Source organism: Alternaria viburni (genome assembly GCF_023758015.1).
Source record: "Alternaria viburni strain BMP 2772 chromosome Unknown scaffold_12, whole genome shotgun sequence".
Lineage (NCBI taxonomy): Eukaryota > Fungi > Ascomycota > Dothideomycetes > Pleosporales > Pleosporaceae > Alternaria > Alternaria viburni.
The window spans coordinates 425354-448724 of NW_026055781.1; the positions used below are offsets into that span (position 1 = coordinate 425354).

Sequence of the window (23371 nt, forward strand, 5' to 3'; positions counted from 1 at the left end):
GAGACGCCCAAGAATCAATATATCTGAATTGCATTGTCTATCATGCAGCTCGAGGGCTGCTGTTCATGAACCTGAAAAGCCTCATAATGCATCCGTCCCAAGCCGACCCCTTTTGAAAGAAAGAAACGCGCACCAAGACGACGTAACCACTTAGTCCATATCGTCATCAATGGCCCTCTGCTGCTTCCTCTGTCCGCCCCTTCCGCCGAACCGCGACGCCATATCGGCCTTCTGGTCGGCCTTGTTTGCTTCCTCCTCCTTCTCCTGCGCGAACCTCTGCTTCTCCTGCTGGATGACCTGCAGAACACCTTGCAGACTGTTTCGCCACAAATCTAACCTTGAAGCTACCTCTCTCCACTGGTTGTCGCCAAAGACGCGGTATGTTGAGCGGTGGATCAGGAAGGTCTGGTTGAGCTGGCTGAGCTTGCCCTCAACGAGACCAGCGCGGATCACGTCAATGACCCACATCTCGACGTCCTCGGATGGTACTTGTAGTGCCTTTGCGATCCTCTCGTAAGGTAGCGACCTAGCTTGGCCCGCTGAAGCAGCCATGGACGCAAGAGTGAGGAGGCGCATCTTGCGGTTCAAGGCACCGGCGTCAAGGCCGGACTCCTCAACCCAGCCATCGTGCTCGTCCTTGAAGTCGTTGTAGTCATCTAGGAGATCGGAGTTGAAGATTTCAAGGAGCTGGAAGTATATGGGGTCGGAGTTACGGAGGGCCTGGATCGAGTCGAGATCGGTGAGATCTTGGAAATCGAAGTGGGTCGGGTGTGTGAGGGCCGACTTGAGGGCGCGAAGAGAGAGCTCGCGAGCCTCTGGGGACGAAGCCTGCTCTGAAGGGAATGTCCTGAGTGCGCGTAGCAGATATGTGTATGCCTGCTCCTCCTCGCCTGCGTCCGATGCGACGTCGCTCACAGCAAGGTAGAGCTTGCGCGAATCCTCCTCCCCGGTCTTCCATGCGGCTATCCAGCTGTCGAGCTGCTTGAGTTGTGGTCGCAGTGTCTCGAAGTTTGATGTGGCGCGAATGACACGGAGAATGGCAAGGAGCACGTGGTAGCGCGTCTCGCTGTCTGGCTGGGTGGTGTTGAAGATGGTGCTGAGGATGGAGAGCGCAAGACCACCACCGTTCAGAGGCGACGAGGAGATGGGCGTGCTCAGGTTCTGGCACATCTTGGGGATGAAGATGGAGACATTTGGCGACTGGTTTACGAGGTGGATGAGCAGGTTGTAGGCCGCAATAAACTCTGCGCACTCATTGTTAGCCCGGTGTTTTCTCCATCAGAAGGACCCCTCGAGTCATTGCTGGAGCCGTACCCTTCTCGGGCGCCTGGTTCAGCGCCTGGCTGCCGACGACGAGCTTCTTGAGCACATCGTCCTTCTTGTTCTCCTTGAGCAGGTCCGCGCTCTCGCCCTGGAGGTTGGCGCTCTCATCGCCCTGGGATTTTTTGAGGCTGTCGATGTATTGTGCGAACTCGTCGGTAAGCTCCTCGAAGGTGCCCTCGATGAGCAGCGTGGTCTTGGCGCCCGGCATGGTGAGAATAGCAGAGACTGGTATCGGGGCAGTGTGTAGGCGGCGGGCGCAGGGGCGGGGCTGGTGGATTGTCGACAATGGGAGCGGCGTTGGTGGGATGCCAAGATTGGAGTTGGATTTTTGGGAAGTCGCTATCGATAGCCGCACAGACAAACAACACCAGCAGCCAGAACCACTTGCTGCCTTGGACCATGTCACCTTACTTGAGTTCACTGTGTACCATTTCAAATCCTTGGAAGCCTCACAAAGTTCAGTTTGATACCGGTCAGCGTCCTCAAGGAAGCAGTGCCTTGTCCTGAACCGTGTCATCATCAAAGCCCGGCCGCTGGAAGGAAAGCACTTACCATCATACAACGCAATCTCATACACACCACCTTCAGCTTCCGGGTGCACAGCTACGAAAGACCTTTCCGTTAGCGCACTTCCATCTCTAACATCAAGGACGTTGTTATCCAAGATGAAGACCCCCCACTCTGCCAATTCTCCCTCAAGCACGTCGGTCGAACCCGGACGCAGTACATCGCTCATGTATAGGAGTTCGCTAGACTGACTTCGACTATGCAACACCACCTGTCGATCCCCATCCTCGGCCGCATGAAGCTCCCACGTGTTCGTTGCATTGTACTTCACGAGATAGAACTTGCTAGCGGCATCCTGGCTGTCGCTGAGCACGTAGGTGCGTTTGTCCAAAGAACTGACTGGCAGAGACACCCATTGGCTGTCCAGGGACGGATCGTCGCTGTGTGCGATAGTCAGCGATCCAATATAGAAGATTCCAAATGACTAGACGTACGATGAGGACCGCAGCTGATATAATTGGGTACCCGGAGCTGGGACATCAAGTTGGGCTCGTCTATCATGTGACCATGCCAAAGCCATGTCAGACAAGCCTATAGCAAGAGCGAGGAAGGACTTCATTCCGAGATTCAGCACTGGAAAATTGCTTGCGACGGATAGAAAGACACTCAAGTCAAGTGCCGATAACACGTATGTATAGTTTGCGGGGGCGACAGGGGTCGGAATGAAGGCCCCTTCAGCCTGCAACATATCAGATTCGCTTAGATTCAAGCCTCATCTATAAACATCCTGCCTTTCTAAATTTCTCTTGGCCTGTACTCAACATGTTGCAGAGCACCCGCATGTCGATAGCATGGCAGTAGTGGAGGGGCCAGACCACACCATGTCGCAGTGGGGCCTTTATGATGTTGTTCGTCGACTGCTCTCAGAAAATCACCATCTTCTGAGACGCTGATATCTATCACTCCTACTCAAAACGTGTCGAAATGAAGTTCACGACAATTGCATCTTCGTTGGTTCTCGCTGCATCGGCCATCGCGCAGACCACGCCCTCGGGCTTCACTCCTGCCACCAATGCAACGCTGGATGTCTACTACGGGACACAGTACATCAATCCCGGTCTCATCGTTAAAAAATCAAGTACGAACCCGAGGTGCAAAGAAGGATGTGCCATACTGATGTAAAACAGCAACGGCAAAGGCCCCTGTCATTGGTCTCACCAACACAACGCTCAGCGGAAAGTACCTGCTTGCAATGATCGGTATTTCCCCTTCTCATTATCAAAAACGCATCACACTGACACTGCTCAGACATCGATGTCACCCAAAACGGCCGTGCGTCAACCGTCCTGCATGCCCTTCTGCAGGATTACACGCCCTCCGGCACCAAGCAGAACGGCACATCGGTCCTCACTACGACAGCCACAACGCCTTCGTCGTACTTTGGTCCTGCGCCACCCGCTGGTGCGCCTCCCACTCATCGTTACGTGTTCTTGCTGCATGAGCAGCCGGCAAACTTCGCGGTTCCGGCTGCGCATCAACAGGCTGTCAGCAGCAGGTTCGGCATTGACTGGCCAAAGTTCATTGTGGATGCTGGACTGAAAGCCCCGATTGCTGGAAACTACTTGCAGGTGAATAGTGGAGATAACACGAAGAGGTGGGAAGCGTAGGAAGAAGCTTGTCCTTCTATCTCGAAGCGCAACATATCCCATACAAAATGCACCTCCGCGTTCAATAGTCTGCAAATGCAACTCCAAATCCCCAGCCCCCTAAATGCAACGCCGATCCCTTCCTCCTCACTACCTGAAGTCCACACCCAAATCATACCGTGCAGTTCAGGTTGTTTCCCAAAGTAGTCCGGAACACATCCAAAAGACACTGATGCGCGCGATCCCCATCTTCACTCAGTATCTCGCTGCTGTCGATAACGTATGCGCCTGCCGGAACGACGATGCCGTTGTAGTACACGACGGTATCTACCGTACGAGCTTTGCACGCTATTAATGCCAACAGTCAGTAGCCGATCTCCAAACGATAGGATATGGTAGAATACACACCTTCCTTCTCGTTTGACCACATCCACCCAATGCTATACATGGTCTGATCGTAATGCAGAATGCTCTTCGTGGTATCGTATACGACCCGCCGTCTTCTCATGTTGTTTTCCGTCCAGGCCTCATCGGTGACGGCGTAGGCGAAGCATTTGTCTGATGAGCGGCCGATTTTGTCGATGGCTGTTACGCTGGTGATGGCGGTTGCGAGGATGGCGATGAGGCTTGCTTTACGCATCGTGATGACTTTGCTTGTGCGTTTAGACGGAGGTGGCTGGAGGGGTAGGAAGGAGAAGTATTTTGCATGTCTTGTTGATATGCTGGCCTGGTAAGGGGTCCGGTTGGTAGGGCTACGGGCTGGGGGATCCGGTGTTGGAACCGTGGTACTTGGTTAGGGGACTTGACACCAACACCGAAATATTATCTCATCACTTCACCGCATGCATGCTATATGTGTGCTTGGGACTTGTGCAAGATGAATTACATCAATGTATTCGTCGCATCGCGAGAAGCGACATACCAAGCGCAACTAAAGTATCCACATGAAAAGAACCTACTCGCCAGCCTCATGTCATTCATACATGAAGTCCTCTGACTAGTGACCAAAGGCCTGCGAATTGCCTGCATTAATCTTGGCAAACTCCCTGTTCTCTTTCTGCCATTTCCTCGCATATCTGACGCCAAATCCGTGTTCGAACACTTCGCGGATGGCCTCAAGTGGCATCCCCTTGACTTCAGGGAAGCAGAAGATAACGAATAGCCAGCCGACGAAGCAGATGCCTGCGTAGAAGCCGAAGGCCCCTGATGGCGTGATGCCTTTCATCATGGAAAGGAAGGTCGAGGCGATGATGATGTTGGTACTCCAGCATGTGACCGTATTCAACATCGTTCCAACAGCTCTGACCTCCATAGGAATCAGCTCGGTGCCGATCCATGCCACGGTAGCCACACCACTAGCTGATTGAAGTTAGCACTGGTCTAGTGATAGCGGAAGAGAAGACAAAAAAGACTTCAGCATAGTGAGGGTACTTACAGTAGAAGCCAACAAAGATGATGATCGTGGCAATAAGGACATAACCTGGCCAGCCAATCTCTTCGCTCTGGACAGCCAATGTGCGGAGATCAATCGGGATGTAAGAGAAGCTGACGGCAGCGATGACAAGACAGACGCTCATGCCCAGAATCGTTATCAAGAGAATGCGACGGCGGCCGAACTTGTCGACAATGACAAGGTTGACGAGCGAGAAGATGAAGTTCGTGGCGGAAACGGTAATGGCGACAGCGGTCGCGTTGTTGAAGCCTACAATCTTGAAGAGCGTCGCTGAGTAGTACATGAGTGTGTTGAAGCCCGACAGTTGTGAAATGGCCATGATCGTGCATGCTGTAAACACAGCACGGAAAGTGGATGCCGTGGTGAAGATACGGGCCAGAGTCTTGAACACCGAATCATCCACCATAGTCTGTGTGGCTTCGTTGATGCTCATCTCAATGCTCATGATTTTCGCGCGTCGCTGCTCTTCGGTCGATGTTGGGTAGATGCGCGTAAGGACAATACTGGCTTGATCTACGTTCCCGTGTGCGACTAGTTGGCGGGGAGACTCGGGGCAGAGAGTCAGGAGACCGGCAAGGAGGATGGCGGGTGCCGCACCGATGCCAACTGTTGCTCTCCAGGCTTGCGAGTTGGCGCCTCCGACTTGTGCGAAGCCGGCACCAATGGATGACGCAAGAAACTGGCCGAAGGTGACGCTCATGTTGTTAAAGGCAATCATCCGGCCTCGATATTTGGCTGGCGCCAGTTCTGAGATGTACAGAGGAACAATCATAGCCGCTGAGCCGACACCCAGGCCTACGACGAAGCGGCCTACAGCGAACTGTGGGAGGTGATACGCAGCCGTCTGGAGTATGGTGCCGATAACGAAGACGCCGCACGCCAAGAAGATTGGCAGCTTGCGACCATATTTGTCGGCAATCATACCAGCTATGACAGCTCCCACGAGGGCACCTCCAGAGGTAAGTGATGTGACGAGCTCCTGCTCGGAGGACGTGAGTTCGTGGCCGAGAGATGAGCCAATAGTAACGAGCACCGAAGAGATGTAGCCAGTATCGTAACCTCGACAAAGTCAGCAAGGTCGGATCTCAGAATTCAACTTAGGAATAGAGTTACGCACCGAAAAGGAGGCCACCGAGAGAAACAGTCATGGATATTAGCCAAGCAGCCTTCGAAGCGGCTGTAGCTTCGATGCCAGAGAGATTTGCGATTTGATCCGCATGTTCGCGCGCAGTCGTGATATCTTCAATCTTGTCGATGCTGGAAGACCGTTCGTTGAAGATATCAACCTTCTTCATGTCTTGAGCCATAATGACCTGTATTAGGCAGTGGTGAGGAGTTCGGACGATATTACAGAGGTGGTGATCAGAGTCAACAATGCAATGATGACAGGAGAGGCTCGAGAGCTTGCGATACTTCAAGCCATACTCCAGGAGATATCGCGTGCTACTTATGCTACTCGTGTAGCCTCAAATTCGCTCTCCGACAATGGCCGGCACGACGCGCAACCAAGCTCGATGCGAAGAGCTCTCGCAGGCTGACCTGGATTGCCACGTTGGGATCCGTCGCACCATACTGGCAACGCTTTCCCCAGGTTTCTGCTCGCAAGTCTCCGCAAACCTATCGGGTATGCGTCATTCTTCGCTTCGCAATGCTGGGGTGCATGGGGAAATGCGGGGGAGGGACCTGGAGAACAGGGTAGACCGGCGTGTTGGGACCGCTTGACAGCTCAATCGGATGCTGCACATTGGTTGACACGGCATGGCGGATCGAGAACGCTGGTCGCGCGTGCGGCTGAGGATAGTCGAGGATAGGAAGTTTGCGGCATAGACTTCTACGTTGGGCGCCAAGGCTCGGAGTCAAAAGGCCGTATCCTGCGGGCTTGCCGTTTTCAACATTCCGAGGTTGAGATCGGATGGATATCGCCAGACCCATCCTATGGAAATACCACAAAGCCGATAGAAGGTTACCGAAGTCCAGGCGGCCTTTGACAAACTGGTTGGATTCGCACATCATGCGACGTGACGTGACGAAAAAAGTCGGGGTAGCGGAAGCAACAGCCTTTTTCTATTGGAGCTAGAGCTTCTCCACGTCCGTAACTCAGCGTGCCACAGGGCGTTTGAGTGTCTTTCCTGCTCAAGCAATCGCTGATTGATAATGCTACTCGAAAACCATCAGATCGGCATGATCATTCTTCAATGACAGTGTTGGTATGAGCGAGCGCTTCTTGGTATTACATTAACATTAGATATTGCTATAAGGTTCTCGCTGTAACGAGGAGATCTATCATACCAAAATGACCTGCAGGTCCAAAAATTGAGGATCTGAGAAGCTAATTGGCTGTCTTTAACCAATGATCTGCCATACCTCGTCTTGTCTCCTCAAAGAAATCTATTAAACTCATGAACTCCCCCAGGAAGTGGAATCGTGACTCGTCTACTCTTTCTTGGCGTGCTTGATGGGGTTGCCCTGCTCATCCACTAGGCCCTTCGCGCGCATAACCTTGAGCGCATCGTGAATAGGGTCCAACTCTGGCTGCGGTGCCCTGTGAGAGCCGAAGTAGGTGTCGGCCCATGTAAAGTACTGTCCGTAGTTGACTGTGAAGTACATGTGATGCAGTGTGTGATGGGCGGGGCTGTTGAGCCACTTCTCTGTCCAATGGCCGGTAATCATATCGCCATCGTGAATGAAGATAGTCCAAATCTGGACAGCAACAAAGAGGACCATGTACAGATGTCTCTGCATTGGGCAGATGAAAACAAAGATGCTTTTGAGATTTAGCAATGAGGTTTTGGGGAAATGGCCTGGGGAATACTCACTGGTATGGCAATGACTGAACGAACCCATCAAGCGGGTGGAAAGCTAGCGCAGCCCATGGTGTAGGAACTGTTGAAATTAGCATTGCTATTGGGAACGACACAAATGCAAGACATCTGGAAGAGACTGGGGACACTTACCAATCCATTTGTGGTGTGGCTTGTGGATGTACTTGTACACGCTGGGGTGATGTTCTAGGCGATGAATCCAGTAGATGGCAAAATCATTGAAAGCCATGTACAGAGCGGCTGAAGCCACCAGCCAGGGCCAGCCATATTCGCTTGTGTTGGTATAGATCAAGCTGTGACCGCGCACTTCAGCGAGGAAAATAGGCAGGGTACAAAGGTTGATGAAGGGGATGGCGAAGAGCGATGATTTGATCTCTTGGGAGACTTGGTTCTTCAAGAAGCGTGGGTGGTACTCGAGCCGGCGATCAAAGACAGTGTAGTAGGACAGAGAGCTGAAAAGGAGGTAGAGAGAAGTTGCGCCGAGCTGAGTAATGACGAGAATCGATAGAATTTGACGGTAAATGTTGTCGCGTGGCCATTGGGACGCAGGCGCTGTGCTAGCGGCCGAAAAGTCTGAAAACGAAGAATTGGCTACGCTGAAGCCGGGCGAGGGGAGAGCCCATGCGTAGGCTTTGTCCAGGACAAGAGGATCCAGGAGTTCCAGAGCGACATCCATTGTTGACTGCTATGCAAAGAGAGGTATGAAAATTTGAGGTGTGAGCAAAAGGTGGCGGGATAACTGGCGCACAAGCTGCCGTTGGGGCGCGGATGGGCTTTGGCCGTGTTGCTTGGCTTGGCAGGGGTAAATTGGTAAAAGTGGGGTCGCCCTCCCTTCGTACGAACGCGCTATGGTAAACACCTCCCAACCGAAATCACCCCCAAACATCCGCCTTCCATTTGCCCCTCTTCTTCAGCCCGTCAGCCCACGCTTTGACGTCGGCCTCGGTCTTACCCTGCGCACCCTGGACCGCTTCTTCCAGCCTCATATCCACCTCCCGGGCCATGCTTGCCTTGCCGCAGATGTACATGTTGGCCCCTCCTTCCAGCATGGCCAGCACCTTGCCAACGTGCTCGGCCACCCGGTCCTGCACATAAACTCTGCGCTGCCCTTGCATTCGCGAGAATGCAGTAACGATCTCTAGCTTGTCTCCGAGCTGTTCCTGCATCTTTGCCAGCTCGTCATGGTAGATGTAGTCCTCCTGGTTCCGGCATCCGAAGAACAACAACATCTTGCCAATCGGCCTACCAATCGCATGCAATTTGGCGCGCTCCTGGAGAAACGCACGGAAAGTGGCAAAGCCGGTACCAGCGCTTACCAAGATCAATTGTGTCGAAGATGTGACGGGCAGTTTGAACTTCGACTTCCTCACGTGCGCGAGAACTGTTTGGCCCTGGACATCTCCACTTCCGGCCGGGCGGTGATAGGTGGGAATTGGCGTATTTCCGGCCGGGTGAAGATTGGATGCCGATAAGAGGTAATTGGACGTCAGGCCAGGAATTGTGGTTCTTGACTGGCCTTCAGTCGCGATCGTCTTATTGACTACCAGTGCGGTGATCGCGATGCGCCGGGGAGACGTTACGGAACTCGAAGAGATAGAGTAGTATCTCGGCTGAAGCGGCAGCAAGTTATCGATGACGAAGGCGAGCGGTATCGAGGTCCACGCAGCACCAGGGCTGGCAAGCTCGAGCAGCCGAGCGAACGTGACGTGTGCAGAAGACGTGAACCGCTCGTAACGCCCACGGTCCTGCGCAATGTCGAGGAGCTTCGATCTGGCTTCAGGGGTGGGCGCAAACTGAGCAACTTCGAGCACAGCCTTCCGAGCCACAGGCGCGCAAACCTCTAGATGATTGCGGAAAGCTGTCTTGAGCGTGCACGGCGACGGTATCTTTGGCTTGTCGGAACCACTTCTTGGTGCTACGGTGAGGCAGTCGTGTCTACGGCCTTGCAAGCCGAGGATGTCGAGCAGTCGGTTGACTTCCTCCTCAGGGTTCACAGGCCAGATGCCGATATGATCCCCAGTCTTGTACACGATGTCCGTATTGCCCAGATCCACTTCCAAGTGCACGCAGTTGCGATCTCCCGACACAAACAACTCGCGAGAGTGTTTGATGGTCAAAGGAACTATGGCTGAGTTCAAGGCAGATCGTTGGTGGTGCACCGATATGACGGAATCTGCTTCGGGACCAGGGCTCACGGCGGTGAGATCAACCCCCATGGTCGGCTCGTAAGTGACAGCCTTCTCTTCGAAACCCATCTGAGCAAGCAGAGTGAAGACATCATCTTTCCATGCTTGATAGTCCTCCTCTGTGCCACCATTGGCATCGTCGGCTCTCTGTCGTGGCATCAGCGCAGTAGCGCCTGCAGCATCTAAGGCATCGGCGACGACATCGAGGACCCTGTTGTAGTACTTGTAGTTGCTATTACCGAGACCGAACGCCAGGTATCGCAAGCTGTCAAGCCGAATGTTGTCGTCGCCTACCCGCTTGATCCAATCCCAAAGGCCGGTAGTGTTATCGCTCGGATCGCCTTCGCCATATGTGCTCAGGATGAAGATAGCGAAGTACTTATTCTGGATCTTCGCAATACTCTCGGCATCGTAATCGGATAAGTCCGCGACCAAGGCATTCACTCCGAAGCGCGCGCCGCACTCTCGACCCAAGTTTTCGGCGAGGCGCTCCGATGTACCGGACTGTGAGCCCCAAAAGATGACGCAATGATAGCCGTCCTCATCGAGGCGTTGGCAAACGTCGCGCGTAGAAGTGGTCTTCCCGTTTGAAAAGCCCTCTGCGATCTGTGGCCTCTCAAAATACACCTACGATAACAACATGGTCAGTATGCTGCGACATCAAGGATGCAAAGTTGCGTGGAAGTAGTCTCCTTACATGGTAGTTCGGGTCCGGCTTGTCCCAAATGCGACCACGAGTGATATACCCGAGCGATGTAAGAAGACATAGAAATGCAGCTAGTCCGTCTGCTGCAGTCGAGGGCTTGAAACTGCTGAACACTGGTGTTGTGCTGAGTGCTTGCAGAAGAGGATTGAGTTGTGACCGCAACTCTGACATGTCAAGTGGTAGACCAAGTGAATCCATGATGACAGAAGGAAGCAAAACAGCCTACAAAGGTTTGACAGGCTGAAGCGACGATATAGCCAGGGAGAAGCAAATGGTCCTTCAATCAGTCAAGAGCACGTGGACCATTGATGACAGCCGTACAGGTACTGGCACCAACCCATAGTTCTCGGGCATGACTGCCAGACCTGATTTGTCGATAACAACCAGACAGTTCTGGGCGCAACGCTTTCGGTAGTCCGTTGTGATGCTTGAACGCTCGTGGCAGTGCTGATCATGACGCGAGTAAACTATGGCATCCCCGCGTTACCCCACACTTTAGCTGTCAGTTGGTGTCCACACGTAGTTCCCGATTCAACTTTTCAAGCCCGCATATACCGGTCGTAGCAATGCATTCCGCAATAGGACGTCATTCTCCGAAGCATACCCGTCTTGGTAAACTTGGGATGCGGTTGTCCACTTTTGCGGCTGCATCAACGGGCAGTGAGATACCGCGACGAGCACTTAAGTAAACTCTCAATCGCACAATCTATACTATCACTACGCAAAGCTGCTAATGAGATTGTTTTCAACGTTGCTATTGCATTGATTACGACCCAAGATGTCTACAGCGGTCATTTCCATTCCGTATGCTGCTGCGCTAGGCGCGTGCGCTCTTTTCTACTTTGTTATCTATCCTGTAGTCGTTTACTTCCGCGATGTGAATGGTATGTCAGCCATCAAGTACAATAATAATATCGACTGACATCTCAGGTCTTCGGCGTTACCCAAACATGCACCCGCTCTCGGGCATATCTTCGATCCCATTCATGGTGCTTGCGCACGGCGGAGCGCGGTCCACATACCTTGAGAAACTACATCGAAAGCATCCAGTAATCCGTGTGGGCCCCAAATTCCTCTCGTACGGCGACCTTCGAGCCGTGAAAGACATCTACGGCCATAATACTCCCTGTACCAAGGACGGATCGTACGTTGTCACTGCAGGCTCGCATTACCATCTTGCCGATGCCATCGACAAACATGATCATGCGCGGAAGAGGAAGTTGATGAGCTCTGCGTATGCAATCAAGAACCTGGAGGGCTGGGAGCACAAGGTAGCCGACAAGACGCAGAAGCTACTAAAGCACTTTGACGAGTGCTGCACCTCACCATTGCCTCCTGGACAGCTACCAAAGCCTGAGGACGTGAACCTCGACTATCGGAAGTGGACGAACTTCTTCACACTAGACGCTATCGCCGATATTGGACTTTCCGACAAGCTTGGATTCCTCGATCGGGGCCACGACAGGGTTACTGGACGGAGGACAGACGGGTCAACATACGAATGTGATTTCAGACCAGCACTTTACAACACAGCTCGGAAACAGTCGTTGTTGGTCTGGCCATACGACTGGTATCCGCTCATCAACAAACTCTCGAACGTCATCCCCTTCTACAAGCGCATGAGCGACTATGCAAACGAATGGGAGGGCGTACCAGTTCAACTCGCTCACAAGCGCCTGGAGCGGTACAGGGCAGGGGAGAAGCTCGACGACTTCTTCCAAACGCTGATGGAAGACAAGAACGGCCATCCGAACAATCTGGAATGGGGCGAGATCATCGCGGAAGTGAGCATCATGATGAACGCCGGATCAGCTACGACAGCGATTGCGATGGCTAATGTCATGTACCAATTGATCAAGCACCCAGATATCAAGATGAAGTTGGTGCAAGAGATCGATTCGGCACTGGAAGACGAGGAGGAGGAAGGCGATGGGGTAGTCGCTTACGACAGGGTAAAACACCTACCATATCTCCGTGCATGCCTCGACGAATCGCTCCGGCTCTTCCCACCAACACCCCATGGACTCCCGCGACAGACGCCAGCCGAAGGCGTCAACATCCTTGGTGACTACATTCCGGGCGGAGTCTCCGTCGCCATGTCTGCATATGTTGCACATCGGCAGGAATCCGTGTTCCCGCACGCCGACAAGTTTATACCGGCGCGCTGGTTGGGTGAAGAAGGCAAGGCCTTGCAGCCCTACTTCCTGGCCTTCTCGGCGGGTGCAAGAGGCTGCATCGGACGCAACATCTCGTACCTAGAGCAGACGGTGGTTTTGGCGAGTGTGTTGAGGCGGTATGATTTTGCGCTGAGTAGTCCGAATTGGGAGCTTCAGCGGCTGGAGACGATGAACTGGATCCTGGGGGAGATGCCTGTGAAGATTTGGCGACGGGAGCGGACATCGGCGAGGTAAGAGTAGAGGTGTTTGGAGCTTCGTAGATCTGCGGTAAATCGTCAAATGCAACGGGTATCGCAAAACGTCCGCATCGCAACGGAGAAGCCCATATTACTGAGTGTATTTAGTGCCCAGGTGTCACAGTGACGATGCGCAAATCTCGATCAGGCGTGCGCCGCGACCGTTCCTTTGCTCCACCCGCGCATAAACACCGAGATAGCGCCTGAGCTGATTGGCCCCCACACACATACTATTACTCCGCTGTGCAGCATACATAAACGGTTCTACATACCCTAGTCATCGCAATCAGATTCATCTCCATCTCGAATCGAGAGCGAATCGAGAAACCATCGTCGCTTATGTCGCAGCCGCCAGCACCAACTCAGCCACCTTTGGTGCCTTCGGCGCCCGTGTCTGAATCCTCGCCAGCCCAGCCTCGCCCTGCGCGGTCAAAAAACGGCTGCAATGCGTGCAGGTACGCGGAAATTCTTCGTTACTCTCCACCAACGCTCATCGACATAGGAGGCGGAAAGTGCGATGTAATGAGCAGAGGCCCAGATGTGGACACTGCGAAAGACTGAATCTCGATTGCACTTGGAACCGCACGCCGGCTCGTAGCACTACCAATCCATCCCATTCGTTCAACACTGGCCAGCACCAGCCCTTCTTTTCTGGTCCACTACCATTGGAAGGGTACGGGTTTGGGTTTGACCTATCTGGGCCATTGAGCTTGGGTACCTGGGACGAAGCCATGCTGTTGAGTCCCAGCTCGTGGCCAACTGACACCGCGTCTTTCGCGAGCGTAGCAACACATTCGGACCCGGTTTCGCAGTCCATCCACCAATCCCGGCCGGCTCATAGATCTTCAAGTCAGACCCTGGGAGTAACGTCTTCTGCGAGCAATGAAGTGCATGAGTTGCCAGAGCGTAGACTTCATCAGCCTGATCCAGCTTCGACCTCACCGTTCTCTACCGAGGGCGCGTCGAATGGACCGAACGAAGATTACCTCTTGCACACATTCCTCCAGATGCTCATGCCACCCATCCTGACACCGGTGGAAATTGGTCCCAAATGGGCATCTACCCGGGCATTCTTTGCCACTCTGGCTGCAGAGTCACCCATCGTCAAGAGTGCCATCATGGCTTTCGCCGCGATGCAGATGCAGCGCAGTGGGCTGGGCAACGACATGGCCAAGGCAGACTGGAGGCCTTTGTATGATACCGCATCCAGACAGGTAGCGAATTGCCTAGCAAAGACGCGAGTAGTCGAGGACAGTGACCTCAGACACATGCTCGCTGCCCTTTTCCTGCTTACCTATACCGATCTTCTTACGGAAATGCTGCCACGAGCCCACACGAACCTACGCGAGGCCTATACACTTATAAAGAGTGTCAGCAAAACCACCTTCTCGGCACCGGAACGTCGACTCATCTCATGGATGCGCCTACTTGACGCGCGCGCTGTGTCAACAGCAGGTGGAGAAGGTCTCTTCTTGGCTGACACAGACGAGACCATCTTTGATGCGTCGCCTGCGGCCAATCCCGGGTCAGATCCGGACACGTCGGACACCGAAATCGAGGAAATTCTGTTTGACGTGTTATATCATCCCGGTATCATGTTCTATCAGAAGGTGCAGTCCTTCGCCGGTCGCATCACACGCATTGACCCGTGGCGTCGTACACGCGGCACGGTTCAGGATGAGACTGAAGTGATGGCCATCGCAGCGCAAATCTCCAAGGATCTACATGCACTTTACGGCCAGCGACCAGCATTGATGGATCATGCGGTTGCTGGAAACCTCACCGAAAAACACATAGCCAAAAACTTAGCAGGCGCACTCACACGGAGTTTCCGGACCTATCTCGCAAACTACTACGCATCGTTCATACACTTACATCGCGTTGCATACGTGCAGTACCCAAAAACCAAGGATGTTATAAATGCCATAATGAATATAAAGCGTCTGACACATCTGATGGCGCAGGCAGACGAGTCGCTGCCGGTCAATGTCTTGTGGCCACTGATGATGTGGGGGTGCGAAGAAGACGACTTGGAGGAACGAAGATGGATCATTGAAGCCATCCGCAGTCTCGAGAGCATCGCTACCAACGCGAAAGCTACCGCAGACTTGTTGGAAGAAGTGCAAAGACGACAGGATGAAGGCAAGCGAAGAGTGGACGTGCGTTTGGTCAGCCAGGAGTATTTCGCATCATCAAACCATTTCGCGATCGTGTAATGTTCAGTCCAGCTCCAACACGCACATTGAAGCTCACCAAAAACACGCGGGCGAGTGTCAGTCGCAATTCTGTTAGTTTTTTGCAGGTATCGAGCGACAATCTCGGCGTAAGAGAATACGGGAAGCCTTGCCATTTACAGGTCAATGCGCGTATACTTGTCATTTCCGGCTCAGACCTATACCAATCAAACTGCGCATTACGTTCCAAGCTTTCCTCCATCGGAAGATGCCCCGCAAGCTTCCAGACTTAGGACGTTGCATGCGAAGCGGGCGGGGTAAGTGACCCGAAAGGAAAACCGACAAGATGGGATCGATTTCCCGGCTCAACGTAGCAACTCCATCGTTCACAGTCCTCGGGCCTCCGACCTCACGATGAGACAGAGAAGCGGATGGTTAGTCAAAGCCGCGGGATTGCCCGCATGTAGAATTTTGCTGATTGCTGAACAGCAAAGCTTGTCGTGAGCGTCACATCAAATGTACGGGCTGTTACACTCCAATGCCATCCAAACGCTTAATGTAGGAATTTATAGGCGTGAAGCTGCGTGACTCGGAAAAATGCAAATACTGCACCGAGCGCAAAAAGCCATGCATTCGCGGCAATGCTTTTCGCTTCCGACCTGTTACGGCGGTCAAGTTCAACGCCGGCGAAGACATAGGATCCGCTGAACAGTCCCTTGAGTTCCAAGTGGGACAGCAGTGGGTTGATATTCCAAGCTCATGTGCGTAGAAAACAATTCATAAATAGCGATAATCGCTGATGAAACGTGGTGTAGTGCACTTTGTTGAGCCGAACAAGGACAGCGGTGACGAAGAAGAGTACGAAGCTGGGCCGGAAAGCGAAGCGAATCCCGAAAGCACGCCCAACACTCTCGACGTTGCATCAAAAGCCCGCCGGCAAAACTCAAATTTGAACAGAGTGTCTAGCGAAAGCCAACTGGCGTCGACGTACGGTGACATAACCTCGTTCGTGGACCTTCCAACCTCGGAGTTCAACGACACTAGCGAGTTGCCTTCCATCCACGAGGTCCTGAACACTCAGGTCCCACAGTCTCTAATCGGTATCACGACCTGTACCAGTAATAGTGCGCCGCAAAGCATTCGCGCCGTGTCTTCGATAAGTCAAATAGTGAACACAAACTGGCAAGCAAGCCCCGGATCACTTCAACGTCTGTCACAGTCCCCGAGTCTATCGAAGAAGAGTCCTTTCGGATCGATCAACAATAATCACTCTCCTTATAACTCCACAGCATTCAGTCCTTCCTCAGCGCCAACACTCAGGTGGCCCGTGAACAACGCACACGAAGCCCGTCTCCTCCATCATTACCTCTTCTTTTGCACCTCGTGGATCGATGTGTGTGACTCACGGCGGCACTTTGCTACTGAGGTACCAAAACGCGCAGCCCACTTCCCCGTCATTCTCAATGGCATACTGGGTGTTGCTGCAAGACACTCCTGGCTGATGGGCAAGGCCGTAGAAGACGTGTCGCAGCCTTATGTAGATCAGTGCTTACAGGCGCTAATCGTAGCACTTGAGGACCCGCTGGCACATTGGGATGAGAACTTCCTCATAGCCGTTATCCTGCTTCGGCTTCACGAAGAGATGGGCGATGCCGACGAACACTGCCACCACCTCGTACGTTCTCTCGCCCTTGAGCTTGACTGTGTATTTTTCCTGACCACATGATGATCACAGGGTACCGCCCGTATACTAAACAGTATCTCCTCCTTCGCCGCAGACGGTGGCCTCCGCGAATCAGCATCCTGGGTTTCTCTCCGCCAACACATCTACGTCTCTCTCACGACACAAAAGCCACTCAACCTCAGCCTCGACAACTACCGCCACTCAGCTGTCTTCAGCGAATTTGACGACGAAAGCTGGGCGAATCGCATCATATTCCTGTTCGCCGTCGTCCTGCAAACTGTCTTCGGAGGCACAAACAATGGCAGCGAAAACATCAGCCGCGAAACATGGAAAGAATTGAACGATGAAGTCGAGGAATGGGAGCGCACGAAGCCTTGGACGTTCTCGGCTTTCCACGTCGAACCCGATGCGGGTGACAAGTTTGAGGGAAGCTGGCCTGAACTGCTTTGTCCGCAGGGGATCGTGGCAGTCGGACTACAGTATTATCACCTTTGCAAGATATTGCTCACGATATACTCGCCTAACGCGTCATTAGTTGGGTTGGCAGGTGTTCGGGCTAGGAAATCTACCGACGCGGCTGTTCGCAAGCACATGAGGATAACGATAGGGTATGGCGTTAGTAACAGTCATTGTGGTAATGCTATGTTCCAGGGTAGTCACATTCTGAGTGCATGTGGAGCTTATATCATCGATCCGCGGGAGCAGCAGGCTTGTGTGGAGTATCTGGAACAGTTGCAGAGACTGATAGGTTGGAGGACGGATGGCGTCTTACGGGATCTTAGAGAGCAATGGGCGTTTTGAGGTGACAACACAACAACTGAGAGGAGGGCTTTGTCGGAAGACTTCAGATATCCGAAGTGGAGCACTTTGACATTTCAATTCTTCATTGCGAAGCAGCATTCTATAGCGATGCTTCCAGCTCATCAAGACCTGACACCTGGCTCACAACCCATTTCCTCTTCTCTTCGTCTGTGTATCGTGGGTAAGGCCTACGGCAGTCCGCACTACTCTCCGGGTATCCTCTCTTATGCGCAACGACGTACTTGGTGCCATTGATGCCACCCTTTCCGAACCCCCATTCCGTGACCGAGAGCTTGATCTGGAGGGCTGATGCTTCGTCGTGCTTGCCTGATTGGTAGAGGTTGAACAAGTGTATGCAGGACTGATCTGTTAGCTTCCAAACACGCAAAACGTTGGCGATAGTACATACCTTGGGGTACAAGTTCGCGACACCAGTAATTGTGCCGATTCCACCCACACTCAGCGCGGGTACAAGCCAGTCGCTCTGACCGGCCAGCGCCACAAACTCCGACTTGTCGAACGCAGCACTAATCCTCGCAACCTTTGCGATGCCTCCGCACGTGAGCTTGACAGCTACAATGTTCTTGTGCTTGCCGAGGATATCCAGCATCTCGGAGTTGATGTCGAGCCCGGCTACGACGTTGGGGAAGTTGTACAGGACGATGGGGACGGGGGATGCGTCGGCTAGCTCCTGGAAATAGGCTACGATGGCATCTTGGTTCATGGAGAAGTGGAAGTAGGAGGGTACCAGTGCGAGGTAGTATGATGCGCCTGCTTCCTTTGCCTCGGTGGTCTGCTGTATCGCGTCGCGCGTGCAGCCTGCTACGCCTCCAATTGTGATGGGTAGGTCTCCGCGACCGAGGCGCTGTGCCGTCTTGCGAGCGGTTTGGACGAGTTGCGTCTTCTCAGCTGATGATAATGTTGCTGCTTCGCCATTTGTTCCTGCGATCACGATGCCGTGCAGGCCGTTGGAAATCAAGAACTCGAAATGCTTTTCTTGGACATCCCAGTCGATCTCTTGCTTGGTGTCATTCTTGAACCAGGTCAATGAGGGGACATGGATTCCTGGTGGGAAGGAGTATGTTGTTGTGCCGTTGGTGCCGTTTGCGGAAGGCATTTTGTGAGGATGTCAAGAGATGAGCAGGTACAGAGGGGAACTGAATGTGGACGACATTCCACGAGCAGAGCGAAACCGCCGCATTTTGGCATCCACGACTGCGCGACGCGTTCCGGTAGTACGATGGAGCATGCGAGAAGACGCGCTTCGGCGTGGAGACGTGTGGATGTTCCATCGGCTCTCAAGGTGCGCGATTCGCCGTCGGCTACGACCGCGACGGTGACGTTGGGCTGCCGACGCTCGCATCGCCAGCTTCGCGTGTCGGCTGCACTAGACCCACGAGATCCCACACCACGCCACCGAACCCACGCGACAAGAGTGCGCCATCTCTGGAGACTCCACTGGGGAAGGTCGCGGTCGGATGTGGCAACCTGGTTCTCCGTCCCGGATGGGTTGGGTGTTTTGTGGGGAAGCGCGTTTGGTTCATAAGAACGTGGGAGCCCCAGGTTTGGGATCGGCATCAAGACTACTGCAGAACTTTGCAGCTTCAACACCCGTCCGGTAGCTTGAACATTTTTTGTTCTGGTGGATAGTCATTATGGGTGGTTTTGCTCGCGCCCCCGAAGACAGGCCAACGCCTCCGGAAGTTGTAAGTTCTTGTGCTGAGCGATGGTGAGATGATAAGGTGCTAATGTAGTCTATAGTACAACTGGAGGGTCTACATGGCCGCGCTCGTCATCTCAATGGGTGTTTTGGCTTATGGTTACGACTCTGCCTTTATCGGCACCACCATCGCCCAGGAGTCCTTCCAACGAGACTTTGGCATCAATGCATCGAACAAGAACGAAATCACCAGCAACATCACCTCCATATATTCGGCTGGAGGACTCGTAGGAGCGCTGCTTATGTACCCATTTCTTGAGCTCCTTGGTCGCCGTGCTACAGTCATTATCTCTGATGCCATCTTCATCGTTGGCGCGATCATGTGCACTGGTAAGCAATCTTTATTGATATGATGTCTGTGCCAACACTAATAGTGCACTTTAGTCCCCAAGAACCAATTGAGTCTCGTCCTCGCCGGGCGGTTCTTCACTGGCATGGGTGTAGGAGGAATAGCCGCTGTGTCGCCCATCTACATCGCCGAGATCTCGCCTCCTGCTATTCGTGGACGCCTCACTGGGTTCTTCGAATCTTTCTACCAAACGGGTGCCGTCATCGGATTCTGGATCAACTACGGCATTGTACACAATATGGACCGATCAAAGTCCATCGCTTGGAGAGTGCCTATGGCTGTTCAGCTCATCCCTGCCGGACTGCTAGCTCTCATGATACCGGTTTTGAAGGAGTCTCCTACCTGGCTGCTGAAACGCGGTCGCGAGGCTGAGGCCTTGAAGTCGTGGAGCTACTTCCGTAACCTACCCGAAGACCACCCATACATTGCCCAGGATGTTCAATACGTGCGAAACGAGATTGCGAAAGAGCGTGCCGCACTGCTACATGGCGAGGCGCACGCTAGCTTCCTCACAACGATCAAAGCCGCAGCACGCGAAGGAGCCATGCCAGGAATGCGAAATAGATTCCTCTTGGTATTCCTCATGTTCATGTGGCAAGCTTGGAGTGGTGCCGCGGCAATCAACTACTACTCTCCAACCATCTTTACATCCATCGGATTGTCCGACGTCACTCTCTGGACCGGTATCTACGGAATCATCAAAGCTGGAGGTTCCATCATCTTCTTCACCTGGTTCATCGACATGTTTGGGCGGAAGTGGCCTTGGATCATCTCTTCGTTGATATGTGCTTTCTGCCAGTACTACCTCGCCGTCTACATCGCGCTTGGAAAGCCGACAGTGGGCGAGCCCATGTCCGAGTCTACAGTCGCCGGTGGCAAAGCTGCAACAGCCATGATCATGATCTTTGGTGCTGCCTGGTCATTTGGTGCGAACGGCCTTCCCTGGATCATCTCTAGCGAAATCTTCCCCGCATCTATGCGATCTATATCGGGGCCATGGGCAGCAGCATCTGTATGGATATGGACTCTGGTAGTCACCAAGGTAAGCATCTATCAGTCGCACGTAACAGATATACTAATTTCGTTCTAGGCCTTGCCGCAAATGTACACCTCGATGGAATGGGGCGTATACGTCTTCTTCGCCACCGCGCTTATTTGCGCTAGTATCTACGCCTTCTTCTTCATCCACGACACGAAAGGACTGCGAATGGATCAGATGGATCAGTTATTTGGCTTCGAGAAGCGCGAAGAGTTCATTGTGCAGGCAGATGCGAAGAACGCCGATTACGAGAGTGAGCACCACGAGAAGGCGCCTGTGCAGCGGACTGAGGCTGTTTAATTGTAAGAAGTATTTTAGTGATATCCATGTATTCAGAGCGTTGTAAGACAGACGTTCAAGTCATTTTCTATAGGTAATGAGTGAAGCACAAATTCTCCTCGCGCTTCTTTCCCAACACAACTATACAGCCCAGTCTATCGATTTTCAAAGCAGTCTATGAGATCAGCAATTGTCGTTTCGGTTCGTGCAACGTAAGCAATATACGATGCGTGTTGACTTATATCGTGGGAAGCGCGTGTCACATAGGCTAAATCCTGCCTTACTTTCGAACAGACTGTCGGGTCGTTAAAACCCAGGCTGAGCCCTGACCTAACCCGTTCTGACAGCGATCCTAGCGGTTCGTTAGATATAGCTCCTATATGTAGGCAAGTGTAATGCCAATTGCAGCATGGTACTACATATTGGGAATTGACCTGACGGCTCCTTCAGCCGCAACCGAAGAATTGATGTCGAAGTGCCACGATCACGGCAAGAAAAGGCGGTATTTGATCTCCTAGGCAGGAAAAGGATGGTTGAAGAAAAGCATAAGACGTGCAGGTTTCTCTAATGGCTTCCTCTCCGTAGCCTCAACACACCATGCCGTCACTCATCCTCGCGCTCCTACTCACTCTCTACATCACACTCACCGCAGCCGCCCTCCCACCCAAAGGCGCCGTCTCCCTAACAAGCCTGGACATCGACCTCGATGGAAGTGGCTGCAGGCCCGGCGACGCCAGCGTCATGCTCGCCTCCGACAACTCCGCCTTAACCATCATCTTCGACAACTTCGCCGCTTCCGACGGACCAAAAGCAGGGACTGCAAAGACACGCGCCTTCTGCAGAGTGAACATAGGCATGAACTCGCCGGGGTGGGCGTTCGATGTTAGCTCAGCCGATTTCCGAGGCTATGTGTATATTGAGAAGGGTGTTGAGGCTAGTTTGGTTAGCCGGTGGAAGTGGATTGATGTGAATGGCGTGGATATGAAGGGCAAGGTACGTGGTTTTGGCGACTGAAAGTGGTGTTAGAGGTATTGACTTGAAGGATAGGGCAACATTCATAAGATTGTAACAGGGCCATTCGAGGAAGACTTCCTTTTGCACAAGAACGGTGAGATATCAGATACAGAGGCGTCGGTGTGTCAGAAGAAGGACGCGAGAATTCAGATTAGTCTCTCTGCGACGGTGGATTCGGGTACGTCGAACAAAAACGGTTACGTGCAGGGTAGTTCGGTGGATGCTGGGTTCGGCCAGATACTAAATCTGTCGTGGAAGAAATGCTAAGGTAATATGTTTAATTTGGGGTATCAATTTAAGGGCCAAGAGAGAAAGGTGTCCGTCTCCATTATCGCATCACAGCACTTGTTGCTGCTCCGTGATAAGATCGGACCGACGTACTTCTACTACGCCTTGGTGTATGCCGGCAAGTCCTCAGACTGTGCCTTGGCAGCAGCCCTCGCCTTCCTCCTCTCCCTGCGGTCCATCTCCCTTGCCACCGCCTTGGCCAGCTTCCTGCGCTCCTCGCGCTCCTTCTGCTTCAGGATGTCGCCCTTGCCCTTGCCCGACCAGACCTTCTTGAACTCCTTGCGGAACTTCTGGTTGAAGGTAAGGTACTTGTCGGCCTCCTCTTCCGCCTTGGCCTTGGTGTGCTCCTCCTCGTCGTCGGTGTCGTAGAAGTCGGATTCTTCGTCGGCCTTGTCAGAGACTAAGCGGTTGGTTTCTCCGTTGGAGGACTCGAGGCTGACTGCACGCTGGTTGCGCGCCTTGTCCCAGGTCTTGGTGCGCGAGTAGGCGACGCAGCCGGTGATGCTGAGGACCGTGAGGAAGGGGAAGGAGAGGAAGAGCAGCATTACGATGCCGAATGCGATGAGGTCTTCGTCCATGTTTGCGGTCTGGAGGTTTACGTGTATGTGTCTGTAGGTGTATGGTTTGAGTGCTGGAGGTGGTGAGTGTGGAGACGAGAGGTATGTCTTAAGGGGAGGGTGGTTTGCCACCCGGAGTGTGGCGCAGCCGGTCCGGAACCGTACGTCACACGCCCGAGTCATGCACAACATGTGATTGTGCGTCTGAACACAGTTTCCCTTTTTCTGGACCTGGAACGCTTTCAACACACAGACATTATAAAGAGGGATAGTATTTGTTTGCTAACCGCAGTAGTCATGAACTTTGGTCGAGCTATCAGTCGCATTGCCACCATCTACTGGCATGTTGCGATATGATCCCTGGGCTCGTGCAACCCCAACTTCTCTTCTCCCGAGGTCACGTCAACCCA

General features: G+C 53.1%; 11 protein-coding genes across 11 annotated transcripts; 5 read left to right on the forward strand and 6 right to left on the reverse strand.

The window, feature by feature from the left end:
- Positions 1-150: 150 nt before the first annotated feature.
- J4E79_006178 (uncharacterized protein) lies at positions 151-1531 on the reverse strand (the record flags this gene model as incomplete). Its single annotated transcript, XM_049355050.1, has 2 exons — positions 151-1244; positions 1315-1531. 2 exons carry the CDS (start codon positions 1529-1531, stop codon positions 151-153), a joined length of 1311 nt encoding a protein of 436 aa, XP_049210446.1.
- A 1283-nt stretch (positions 1532-2814) lies between these two features.
- On the forward strand, positions 2815-3497 carry J4E79_006179 (uncharacterized protein; the record flags this gene model as incomplete). The annotated part of the gene is made up of 3 exons (XM_049355051.1): positions 2815-2968; positions 3018-3089; positions 3139-3497. 3 exons carry the CDS (start codon positions 2815-2817, stop codon positions 3495-3497), a joined length of 585 nt encoding a protein of 194 aa, XP_049210447.1.
- Positions 3498-4473: 976 nt separating this feature from the next.
- On the reverse strand, positions 4474-6236 carry J4E79_006180 (uncharacterized protein; the record flags this gene model as incomplete). The annotated part of the gene is made up of 3 exons (XM_049355052.1): positions 4474-4835; positions 4912-5988; positions 6047-6236. 3 exons carry the CDS (start codon positions 6234-6236, stop codon positions 4474-4476), a joined length of 1629 nt encoding a protein of 542 aa, XP_049210448.1.
- A 1126-nt stretch (positions 6237-7362) lies between these two features.
- On the reverse strand, positions 7363-8427 carry J4E79_006181 (uncharacterized protein; the record flags this gene model as incomplete). Its single annotated transcript, XM_049355053.1, has 3 exons — positions 7363-7693; positions 7746-7812; positions 7884-8427. The coding sequence occupies 3 exons, from the start codon at positions 8425-8427 to the stop codon at positions 7363-7365; spliced, it is 942 nt and encodes a 313-aa protein (XP_049210449.1).
- A 196-nt stretch (positions 8428-8623) lies between these two features.
- Positions 8624-10841, reverse strand: J4E79_006182 (uncharacterized protein; the record flags this gene model as incomplete). The annotated part of the gene is made up of 2 exons (XM_049355054.1): positions 8624-10564; positions 10635-10841. 2 exons carry the CDS (start codon positions 10839-10841, stop codon positions 8624-8626), a joined length of 2148 nt encoding a protein of 715 aa, XP_049210450.1.
- Positions 10842-11421: 580 nt separating this feature from the next.
- On the forward strand, positions 11422-13054 carry J4E79_006183 (uncharacterized protein; the record flags this gene model as incomplete). The annotated part of the gene is made up of 2 exons (XM_049355055.1): positions 11422-11527; positions 11694-13054. The coding sequence occupies 2 exons, from the start codon at positions 11422-11424 to the stop codon at positions 13052-13054; spliced, it is 1467 nt and encodes a 488-aa protein (XP_049210451.1).
- A 1009-nt stretch (positions 13055-14063) lies between these two features.
- On the forward strand, positions 14064-17581 carry J4E79_006184 (uncharacterized protein; the record flags this gene model as incomplete). Its single annotated transcript, XM_049355056.1, has 7 exons — positions 14064-15215; positions 15654-15664; positions 15720-15748; positions 15803-15991; positions 16046-16905; positions 16966-17522; positions 17566-17581. 7 exons carry the CDS (start codon positions 14064-14066, stop codon positions 17579-17581), a joined length of 2814 nt encoding a protein of 937 aa, XP_049210452.1.
- A 234-nt stretch (positions 17582-17815) lies between these two features.
- J4E79_006185 (uncharacterized protein) lies at positions 17816-18832 on the reverse strand (the record flags this gene model as incomplete). The annotated part of the gene is made up of 2 exons (XM_049355057.1): positions 17816-18076; positions 18125-18832. The coding sequence occupies 2 exons, from the start codon at positions 18830-18832 to the stop codon at positions 17816-17818; spliced, it is 969 nt and encodes a 322-aa protein (XP_049210453.1).
- A 538-nt stretch (positions 18833-19370) lies between these two features.
- J4E79_006186 (uncharacterized protein) lies at positions 19371-21123 on the forward strand (the record flags this gene model as incomplete). Its single annotated transcript, XM_049355058.1, has 4 exons — positions 19371-19421; positions 19477-19765; positions 19820-20826; positions 20875-21123. 4 exons carry the CDS (start codon positions 19371-19373, stop codon positions 21121-21123), a joined length of 1596 nt encoding a protein of 531 aa, XP_049210454.1.
- A 576-nt stretch (positions 21124-21699) lies between these two features.
- J4E79_006187 (uncharacterized protein) lies at positions 21700-22383 on the forward strand (the record flags this gene model as incomplete). The annotated part of the gene is made up of 2 exons (XM_049355059.1): positions 21700-22095; positions 22150-22383. The coding sequence occupies 2 exons, from the start codon at positions 21700-21702 to the stop codon at positions 22381-22383; spliced, it is 630 nt and encodes a 209-aa protein (XP_049210455.1).
- A 119-nt stretch (positions 22384-22502) lies between these two features.
- Positions 22503-23306, reverse strand: J4E79_006188 (uncharacterized protein; the record flags this gene model as incomplete). Its single annotated transcript, XM_049355060.1, has 2 exons — positions 22503-23035; positions 23249-23306. 2 exons carry the CDS (start codon positions 23304-23306, stop codon positions 22503-22505), a joined length of 591 nt encoding a protein of 196 aa, XP_049210456.1.
- Between the last annotated feature and the right edge of the window lie 65 nt (positions 23307-23371).